This window comes from Dinoponera quadriceps, unplaced genomic scaffold, assembly GCF_001313825.1.
Source record: "Dinoponera quadriceps isolate SergipeBrazil2010 unplaced genomic scaffold, ASM131382v1 scaffold2791, whole genome shotgun sequence".
Lineage (NCBI taxonomy): Eukaryota > Metazoa > Arthropoda > Insecta > Hymenoptera > Formicidae > Dinoponera > Dinoponera quadriceps.
In genome coordinates this window covers 41,425-53,117 of record NW_014557037.1, presented here as the reverse complement: position 1 = coordinate 53,117, position 11,693 = coordinate 41,425, and the positions used below count along the sequence as shown (strand labels likewise).

General features: G+C 42.1%; 1 protein-coding gene across 2 annotated transcripts in view; it reads right to left on the bottom strand.

Moving 5' to 3' along the window:
• LOC106748588 overlaps positions 1-11,693 on the bottom strand; it is a 37,058-nt gene that overhangs the window by 18,086 nt on the left and 7,279 nt on the right. The window contains exon 1 of one of the 2 annotated variants that reach the window (XM_014627264.1): positions 10,040-10,459. The exons of the other annotated variant lie outside the window; for it this stretch is intronic. Within the exon in view, the coding sequence (XP_014482750.1) occupies positions 10,040-10,226 (187 nt within the window). The 5' untranslated portion in view covers positions 10,227-10,459. Of the gene's footprint in view, positions 1-10,039; positions 10,460-11,693 lie in introns of those variants that run through there. 2 annotated transcript variants of the gene reach the window in all.

Genomic DNA, 11,693 nt, shown 5'->3' with positions numbered 1-11,693 from the left:
ATTTTGCGATAAGGCGCGAAGAGTAAGAAACGCATAGGTCCACGAACTTAAATCGTCGTAGATTTATCGCGACGAGATTTTCGCCACCGGCGCGTTAGATGGTCTACTTCAGGAGATAATACCGTAAAATTGTTTAATAGCTCGTAAATTATATAGCGCGTATTATCTTCCACCGGGCCAAAAAGAGCCGCTGGTTTATTATGAACCGTGTGTGACACGTTACGAAACGTTATCGCGCATTGCGTAGATAGAGAGTTTCAAGGAAGCAGCAATTGTCCGGGACAATCGTTTACTCGTTAGAATAACACGAGGAAAGGCAGCGCTTTGTAGAGCGACTAATATTAAACACGACGACCGAACCTTCGTGTCTTCGTGTTGCCGAGAACGAACTGCGCGAATCCGAAATTGTGCTATGTTGTAGTCCGATGCGCAATCCGGCGTAGCGCTAAAAAAAACATCGTTATTATTTTGATGTAATCGACGCATAGAGAGAGTGTTAATTCGATATATAATAGATAAAAATTATGTAATATCTTACGTACGAGTTTCCTCTATCTCTCGAAATTATTATCTTGCACACATACGCGCTTTGCCTCGCGCGAGCGTGATACTCATAAATAATAGCTTCGATGAGATATATACATCAAGTTCGTAGTAGCGAGCGGATGTAATCCAGCCTGAAGGATTAAATGGTTTCGCGTCGCGCTACCTATATCCGTCGTCCAGTGCGGTTGCACCAAACGGTGCACACCAACGATGAATCCGACTAGCGGCGAGCGCGGATCAGCGTGCGATTCTACCTGGAAAACTCATTTTGATTCGTGTAGAACAAATGAGCGTTGCTTTCGCGACGACGCTCAAAGATGAGGTTTTCCGATCGGCCGATCGAAATGTGACATTTTTGGCGGAGCCGCTGCTCCCAGCCGAAATTCCTGGAAATATATATATATATATATATAGAGAGAGAGAGAGAGAGAGAGAGAGAGAGAAGGAGAGAAAAAAAGGCTCATCGCGAACAGGTACGGGAGTCTCGAATTACCGGGGCGCCTCGAGTCGGTTTTCCCTCGAAATCAATACCGCTGAGCGCCGATTGATAGCGGTGTCCCGACGTGCCACGCCGCGTAGTTATTCGCCTATATACGTAAAGTAAAATAAACGAGAGAAGCGCCAATGACGATGACGACAACAACGACGAAGGCGACGATGGTTAGTCGCCGCAGCCTCCATTAAGGTTTGCGGACAATTCCTCGCGGGAAATGTAATAGTCGGAGCGAAAGCATGTGAGGAAAGAAAGGGGAAGGAAAGAAAAGGAGGGACAAAGAGGGAGAGAGAGAGAGGGAGCAATTTCTATTCCCGTCGGCGAGAGAGCTTCTTCTCGACGAAGATCAAAGACGCACCTTCTGCGCTTGACGTGGCATTAAAATTAACGCGTGAAACAACGCTTGACCTATTGACCGGCAAGAGCCAAGAAAATTGTCTCCAGACGCGTGATAAGTACTAATTATGTCGGAGACGTAAGTCTATATATAAACTTGTCACGTGCCCGAGATTGTTCGGAATTCTAATAACAACCGCACAGTCCAGTAATCAGAAGTTCAACGTTTCTTAACTAATTTATCTACAGTTTGCCTGTTTGTTTGCTTAGTTCAAACGAGCGGGAAAAATTTTGGCAGGGCGATCGGTCGATAGTTCGTCGAGATTAGTTCCTAAATATTGCTAGAAAATGAGTTTATTCAATGTGGCTTTTCCGAATATTAATATATAACACACACACACAAATACACACACATCGCACATGTAAAAGTCAGAATCAAATATCAGTGGCCAATAGAAAAAAGCAACTATCTAAAAATTTCATTATCCAAGATAGATTCCGTAATAGCGGCCGATGATACTCGCTAACGCGAAATCTCCTTTTTCTCACCGTTTCATCGCGAACACGAAAACTTGGTTCGACTCGGGTTAAGATAATCGAAATCAACGAACCGGTCTACAGCAAACAATTTCCTAAACGCGGACCGGTTCCTAAAACGTTCATTTTTCGCGTGTTTCAAATGCGTGTCTCGAATGCGACTATGTAACAACAGAAACAACGGATTCTCACATTATTCGGGGATACTTTTTCGTCCTCCCCCGCAATCAAGATACATATACATATATATAATCGACCTGTGCCTTCGTTCAAAAAATAATAAAATAAAAAGAAAAAGAAGAGAAAAGAAATGTCGAATGTACAAAAGTTAGATAAGATCGGCGAAAATTCGAATGTCAAAGTTTCAGCCGACGGTTGGCGCCGAGGAGAATCTAGGTAGGGGAGAGGGGGAGAGTTTCCTTTTCTTCTCATTTTTTTTTATGGCGGCGCCAGTCGTTATCCTTAAACTCCAACACGTCGAGCGCAAAGTATCCCGCCAGATATTTTTCCGGCTGAGTCGCAGATGGCTTCAAGGATGTGGCGTGTCCTTCGTAGACGCTAATACGCGTCTCCTCGGCGGATGCGAATCCGCCTGTTCGTGAAGTTTTGCGCTCAAGAACGACACGGCGTCGCGATCGTTGCGGATTGTCTACCTTAAAAATTACACGTCTCGCCGGTTAGAGACGAAACGATAATCGAAACGTACAGCAAGCAGTCACCGCTTCCAACTGGCGCAATAACCACAAACCCGCAGAGTAATATCGAAGGTTGCACCTGCAAACTATATTTACCCGTTTATTTCCACTTACTTTATGGGAGAGCTTAGAGCGCCGATCATAACGAAGATTAATGCGCGTTAACACGAGCCCTTAAATCGAGCACAGTACGCGCTACAAGCGGACACGATTAAACCTTTCGTAACATCGGCATGAAATAATTCCCCCCAACAAAATATTAAGAAAAAAAGTTACGCAATCGTCGCTGAGCATAAATCGCGCAGTGTGCACAGTTTGCAGATAGAATCAATTACCTATATACTCACTACTCCACTCTCATGTGGAGACGTACGTTGTTTACTTACACTTGTACACCGAATACTGTCCAAAATTGTCCTAAAGCGCGAACTAACACAACACTGGCGAGGTTTCGAGACGTTTGCTCAGTGTAATTAGAACAAGTATCGCATAAGCGCATGTCGCATTTATTGTTTATATATCGCATGATTTTGGGATCACATCGATGAAAAATGATCTATCTATCGTCAAGAGATTGGTTGGAGAGATGTTTGATCAGTCGCATGATTTTCGGATAGTTCGCGTTTACATTACCGAAATCTGCGTGTAAGAAGTTAGCCTCCCACTTTTCGAATTTATTTATTTCGATAATTGTGCTGATTTGTGTTAGATTTGATTTGCTATATTTTACTCGAATGATAAATTTGTAATACAAAAAATGCACGAGAAAAATGAAAAACGGCTTTTTTGCCAGCCCTTATTTTTCGATCTTTAGAATTTCTTTAATTGTGCTAAGTTGTATTAGCATTGTGCTAAAATAATACTTTCTAAAAATAATCACGAGAAAAATAAAATGGAAAAAAAAAACTATTTTGGTCAAAACAGAAAAAAATTAACATTTACATTCGTATTAGTTAGCCAAACGATATATAATTGCATATCTGATTGTATTAGCATAGTACAAGTCAATATAAATTTCAATTTCGCTGGCGCAAAAATATTAAGGGCACTTTACTTTGGACCGTGGGTCGTTCTCATTAACAGTCTATGTCCATCATAATTTCTAGACTACGTATCAAAGCAAAATTATATATCTTAATTATGCTAGCGTAGCACAAGTCTATTCTTATGTTTGTCGCATCACAACACCGCATAAGTCGGTCATGGTGGTCCTCCGAGATAAGCCGGTTTTCTTACGTAACAAATATCTCTCTTTGGTCGATAAGAGTGAATATGTAACCGAATATCCAAGTCTTATCTGTTCATTATAAACCCTTTAACTGTTCTCGAGGAAACATGGAAAGACACATTAATAAAGTGAACGGCGATTATCTCGATACACGCGCGTTATTAATGTAATCACGAACCAATTTTTTACATCAACTGTAATAGATGCTTTATTCGACTTTGCAACGCGAGGAATACAAATCACAAGAGCGCGAAGCACTTTAAAAAAAAATCAATCGCGCTGGTGCACCGAGTGTACCAATGATATAACATTTATCTTTTACGATAAGCTGTGCAAACCGATCGATCTTTCGCCCTATCAGACGAACATTTGGAGAGCCAATGTTGCAATGTCCATGCGCATTTAAAATTGGCAAAACGTGAAATAAAGAGAATTTATCTGACAATTTCACGTTCGCAGTTAGTGAAACAACTATTTGCCTGATATTCAAGAAGAAAAGTCAGAAAAGGAGAGGAAGGAAACGAAGCGATAGCAAAACGAGACAGAAAAAGAAGAGGAAGGTAAACAGAAAAATAGAAGAGGAATTAATTTGATAAATTATTGCTCTTACGTTTCTCTCGTGGCTTGCGTTAAACTTTTGCTTGCGTAAGTACACCGTATCGTCGCACAATCGTTATCGTTATTATAAGACGAAGCATTATCATTGAGTACGGCGTTTAAGAAGCAAACGACGCCGTTATAAAGAATCTCGTTCGATCGCGAACGGAAATACTCTTGGTCTCATCGTGCAAGGAACGCGATGCGTCAAGCGGATATATTGGTCGTCGGCGGCGAAAGGGTTAAAGTCGTAAGAAACGTGCCGCTGTTCCTCTCACCCTACTTCCCCTTGCACTCCCGCCGACCCGCAGCTTTCCCCGGCTGGTTAGTCATCGAGACGTACTTCGAGAGGCCGAAGAAACCGGTGTCCGTGACTGTCGTCACGTTACTACGAGCGCCCGGATCGTCGAGGTTGCATTCCGCTCGGCGAAGAACGCGTGTCAATAATGCGCGCTCGTATAAAACGCGATCGGGGGGAATTAGAATTAGTCATGCTCTATACTTCATATTTCAGAACAGATTAAACTGGAATAGTCACCTTATTTTTTTTTTTTTTTTACGTAAACGATCACTTGGGGTTATTTAAACTCCAATTAAAGGCCGTTATTATTAACAAAATATAATATATTATCAATTGCTCTATGATCTATTATTATTTAGGGATATTATAAATATTTATTTACTCACTACTTTTTGAAAAAAATGAGGAGAAAGCACAAAAATATTTAAGAAACAGAATAAACACATCAAGGATTTTATTAATCAGTATTTCTAATGAATAAATAGATCAATCTTAAACGCTATTTCATTGTCTATTTTCGATAAGATAAGATATTTAAAGGTTCGTAAGGAATAATTATTAAAATAGATTAAAAATATATTAAATAACATTCGTTTTATAAGAATGTAAAGTAAGATTAAATCGCAGTCATACAGAGTTACTAGTATCGATTCAAAATTGTAAAAAATGATTTATTTTTATACATGTCTTTATTATATTATATAAATGTATGGTATAAAAAATATTTAAACAAAAACATTATAAATTTTTAAAAATATAGATATTTTTTCGTTTAATAAATTAATTTAATAAATTAATTAATTTATTAAATAAAAAATGTAGTTTAAAATATTCATTTCATTTATAACATATTTTAATGTTACCCTTGTTGCCAATATTGCCAATTTTTCTGGACATTTTTATCGGTCAATATCAGATGTAATTTAAATGTAGCTTAATGTTTACTCGGTATAGGTACTTCGTAACCTCCTTCAAACTTATTATCTTATATTTACAATATGAACTCTTATCATAATTGACTAATTTTAAACGGAAATAATCACCTGGGATCGTTTTTACAGGCGACTAACAGGTTACTAACCGAGTTTTATAAGCTTATACTATGAATAAAAGCCATTTATTAAGAGAGTCATTTATTAAGTTAATTATTGTTGCGCAGATTAAGTCTCTAAACGTCCAAATGAAAGGCAGGTATTGATTCCCGATCAGTAAAAAAGATTCACTGTGACGTGAGCTTCATTTTCTGACCACTAGAGTATGAAATAACTCCAGGTGACTGTTCCCGGGTTAAAAGTGGACTAAATCATTGTATTTAAATAAATATTTAGTCAGCAATATCCAAGTGAACGTCAAAATTGTATTACGCGCTCGGAAGACTTTATTCTAGATGGAGATTCCTAGTGATAAGGAAAAAACGATGTATTCGAGAATAACGCATATAAATAATATCAATCATGTTGCGCCGTAATTTGGAAGTCAAGATTTTACGGTAATAAAACTGGTCGCACGAATAATTTATAACATTGGTCCGTTAAATCGCATCGACGTCTTTTCATTAATTCGTTCACTAAGGTCGATTCCGCGACAGAAATCCTCACGCTAACGTGGCGTGTTAATGTGCGAAACACGAAATCAATAACGACATACTCGTCGTGAAATCTTGATGTTACATCCATCAATATAATTATATTAAACATCCCATTATGCGTAAATCCGACATATGACGGATGTAAAATTGTATTTAATATCACGAAACTTAAAAATACGATCCCATCGTTCATCAAATCGCATGCGTAATATGTATCGGCCCCAATGCGCGTGATCGATCAAAGGACAGAATATCAACCAAGAACGACCATATACCTCGGCTAATTGATGCAAGTTCGGCGAGTCATCAACAACTATCGACGCAGCATCGAAACCGCCGCTGCGGAATTGACGATTTTACGAGACCACGTCAGCTTGAATTAGTCGCGCGGTGAGTCGTTTCTCTTTGGTATTCGTGGTTGGTTTAACGCGGGTGTCCCTGTGTCTCGCGCGGCGCCGTAATGCCGCAGCTTAAAACGTTAACCCCTACCTCGAGGCTTAGAGCCTTATAAATCCATGTACCGTGTTTTGACGAGTGATAGGCTCCTCCCGCATCGTACGTCAGCATGCCTAAATAACTGCGTGCGTTTGCTCCGCACGTATTTCGTCATCGAGGTCGAAAAGACTCGGCTTCGTGACTATCGTCACGTTTCATCGTCTTCCCGATTCAGAAGAGGAGAGCACACGCATGGAAACATTGTACGCAAACGTATGTTTCGTCGAACGCGAGAGAGAGAGAGAGAGAGAGAGGCTCGTCCGCTCGTAAGAGGTTGACAAACTTAAAATGTGGCACAGGTCGATTCTCAAAATAATATCCCATCGCGTGACCGAGAAGACGGCTGCGCGCAAGCCGCTCGGTCATGCATATTCACGATAGAGTTACATAACAAAGTCGAACAACAAATTATTCACCCGTTCTCCCACAGCGGATCGAGTTTACCCGGGTAAATGCACTCACGGCGAAAAAGCGAGCGCGTGGCGCAAGCGCGCCCCACGTCCGCCGATACGTAAAGGATTTTCATTTATTAGGGCAAGACGAGAAACGACCTCGCGACGCGCACGCGTGCATTACCAGCGCACTACCAGGCTTTTCATACATGCACCGGGCACCCTGGAAAACCCGCAGAATGTACACATCGATTTTTTTTCTTTCATATGAAATTACGCAGAGAAATTTATTACACTAAAAAATTATAACTGTATCTGTGGTCGATTTCTATCGTAAGAAATAATCATTGCATAATTTCAAAAGTGTGACGATTCGCTCTTCGCGCGCGCATCTCCACATTCCTGCACGTGCTCGTAGAAATATGCATGCTAAGTGCAACCGATTATGTGGCTTCTCTAAATCGGGGTTAATAAACTGTTGACAATGCAAAAGCCGGATATGCGACATTAAACACGAGCGTATGACTCACGTCGTTCGTGACAGACGCCGCGATGATGCATACATATACACACATTCCACGATCGTGCTTGCCTGGAAAGAGCGGGAAACACGAGACGAGAATTAGGAGCCAGCTAACTCCGAGTGCGGCTTCATTGTCACGCATTCGCGTGTCCACCGATCGTTTTTTTGCGACACGAGCGAAATGAAATGGCACGAACAAGAGTTACTTTTCACCGGGACGAATCAAGATTGCAGCATGAAGAGGTGCCCCCCGCGAGAGAGAAAACTCGTTAGAACGCGAGACGACTTTTCTGACAACTGACCATGTCTGTATTACGTATTCGTAAGTCACTTCCAAAGTTAGCAACTCTTTCGTTAGCCCTGTTACAGAAAGCGTATTACTAGCCCACGAGCACCTAAATATCTTAAGGCGGCCCTGGACTGAGGTCGAGCACCTTCTTCGATCCACTTCTAGGTATCTCAGCGCGAACGGGGCGCAAGTACGTGTACGGGTCAAAGAGCCAATTCTACCGATTCAATTTTCGCAAACAATAATTCGAAATAGCAGCGAGTATCCACTCTGTATTTCGCCAGGTTACACGGCTTTGTTTGGCCTTCCGTCGCCTTTCTTAAGATTGTTTCAAATAATCACATTTTTTAAACATCTTCCCATAACAAAAGCGTTAATATTTTTCCTATTCGTCATAGACTCGACGAAAGCATCGATACGCCACGTCGGACGTACGATTTGCACCTTGTTCTCACAAGGCGCGCCTGACGTAATTCGCATTAGAAGATGAACGTTAAATAGAAAAAGAATAAAGCGATTTGCTTTTCAATGTGGAAGAACGTCGCACATCGTTACTTCGAGTCACGCGCTCTTCGACGTAACGCGCAAGTTCGCAGTATTAAATAATAAAAAAAAACTCCTCCCGCCGCAAAATACATCATTTGATTCGAAATTGTACAACTCAGAGTTACATCACCCCTCTTTTGCGTGTAATAACGACACTTCGATATTTACTGCTATTTTAAAGAGACTGCAAGGAAAGGTGCACTTGGAAATTCTGATCTTTTACGACGGAACACGTGAATCAAGTATCGACAGAACAGTCCATCTCTCAATATACGACAGATATCGACTTGTACTCTATAGACTTCGAATCCATACGAAATGCGCTTCGTGACTTATAAATTACTTAACGTTACCGTGTTAAATCGAAATGTGATATTTTTCGAATCAAATATCCGCGCTTTAATTATAAATCGTTATAGTAATGTATGGCACGATAAAACGGCGACACAACTAACGAAAAAGAAGCGATCGATCGAGAACGAGTTTATTATAGTTATGTTTAATATAGTTAATATAATACGAGTTAAAATAAATGAGAGGATAGGATCACGCTGTCAGTATACATTTCTGACTGTACAAATATATTGCGCGCATGAGGCACGTCGTAAAGTGCGACAATCAGGCGGAAGATATTTATCACGAAAATGAAAGGCTGTTTAAGAGGCCGCACGCTCGAAAGACCGTTCGCGACGAACGAGGAGAATTAGTCTTCTCTAAAAAAGAGTGACAACTAGGAGAGCGGAGCAAAAGCGAGGAGGCGGATAACGCGCATTATCGACCGAAGGAGCACGATAAAAAAAACCGGCTTTATTTCGCGCACGCCTTCGAGAGCCACCCCTTTGCAGCGCGTGTACAACCTTAACCTTTCGATCACGGCTATTTTTTTCGAAGCGGATTCTCTCGGTTTTATGCGAAACGGAAAATAGCATGTATATGTAATATAAAGAATTGAGAAATGTACAAATTTTCAAAACGTGTATTGCGTATCTTCAGAGTACGTTGGGAAAACAGAGATATATGGCAACTTCAGCGAAAAAATTTAACAATTTATAAACTGCTTACAGCTGAAAGTGTGTCGCATAAAAATATGCGTTAAAACTAGAAAAAGTGCTAAGTATCATCATAATTGAAAGATTAACCCTGGAATAGTCGTGATGAGCCTGTCAGTCGACAGATTAGTATACGTCGATCCAACGATAAAATTGACTATTTACAAATGATGTTCTCTCTCTCTCTCTCTCTCTCTCGTCACTGGCAACTTCGGGCTCAGCCTCGATGAAAAAAGAAAAAAATGAAAAAAGATCGATCGAAAAACGCTCCGCTTCGACAGACGGCGTACTCGATGCGCCGCGCGACTATTGGCGCTATTTCCTCGACGCAACCGTTCGGGGCGGGACGAGACAAAAGCTCCCGCCAATTCGCCGTTCTGCCGCGCCACCCTCGAATGACAAAACGCGCAGCACTCGGTCTTACCTTTCGCCCTGCGCGCCAGGTGCGATATATTCTGCCTCAGTACCTTCAACCACATCCTCGCACCCTTCTGCTTGTTCTGATAATCCGAGGTTCCGCCAGCGGGGAAACTCGCGCTCCGCGGTAGCACCGTTCTTAGGCCGTGACCACGTTTCCGTAACACGTTCTTCTCACTGTTGCACCCGATCATAGGAAACTCGCGGGTGTCGTCGTTCTGCGACCGAACACGACGCGCCGTTAACCGACGAAGTGGTACGTGCGAAGCCGCGCGTCCGGAATTGCAGCCGCGATGGCGCTTTCGCGTTCAAATGCAACGGAAAACGGCGTCGCTAGAGAAAGAGAGAAAGACGGAGACTTCTCGGCGAGAGGAAGATATCGCACGACGCGCTCACTTCAAATCGCCACGCAAGACAGACGCCGACGGCGACACGGAGCGCCGCTTTTATACGCCGCGCCGACGACGTGCACGTACGTACATGAGCCGGCTGCACACTCTACTACCGAGCGCGATAATATCGGCCCCCGGGTCCTTGAGGCTCGTCTTGTTTACCCAGTCGGAAACGGCCGGATGGCGTGCAATAACGAAGGGAAGGAGGGCCCTGTACGCTCCCTGCACACGCGCGTGCATTCACGACCACGCACGGCGTTACCCTCGTCGCATCCGCGCCGCCGGGAGCGCTGCACCTCGACGTGAGAAGGGCGGAGGAGGGTTGGAGGCTAAGCGGCTTATTTTATGACACTTTTTCCCTCTTTTCTCTCATCTCCCCCGTGGCGACAAATTTACGGAACACGGCTGCGTGTTTCATTTCGCGCGACAGAGTTCCCGCAAAAAGGTATAGCGAGAGTCACGATCTTTTGAAAAAAGTATATTTTGTTTTGCATGATATCACTTGCAAATTTGTTTTTCAGCCGCTGAAACGCGTATAAATATATATTTAAAAATGCAAATACATGCTATGTATATTTTAAACGGAAGCAAAACACGCATCGTGAATGTTTTCGATTCGATCAAGCACGATTATAACTGTGTGCGCGTGTGCTATGTATGATAATTTTCGTCAAATTTTTGTGAACAATATTTGATACGACAAATCAATTTAATCCTTCATCAAACAATAAATAAATAACGGAATAATCACGCGTTACCGACTCGATTAATCTCTTCATCTGATTCATCGCAAGCAAAGCGGCAAATATATTTCCACGCCAGTTTTATCATTCGCTTGATTCGTCATACAATATGAATATAGCGAATTTCAGAATAGAAAACAAATCGGCGAGCCGCGTCAAATGCCTAGCATTTCGCGCTTATCAACGATAAGGAAACGCTAACCAACGTGAAATATGGGTCAAACGAAAGAGGGACTTTAGTAGAGAGAGAGAGAGAGAGAGAGTACGCGAGTAAGCGTTTATGGATGTACGAATATCAGTATTATCGCGAATGTATATTTAGCTCGCAGACGTTGTAGCCGGTAAACAACCAGTCACGTTCCGGCATGCGATTAGAGGGACACGCGTCTGGCGCTACGCTGTATTCGCGCAAATGAATCTCGAGTTTATGCAGAATGCACGACACGCATCAAGGTTTCTGTTTCCGCGAGAAGCGAAGTTAAATTTATAAATATAACTACTACGTGATTTACATGCAATTTGCACG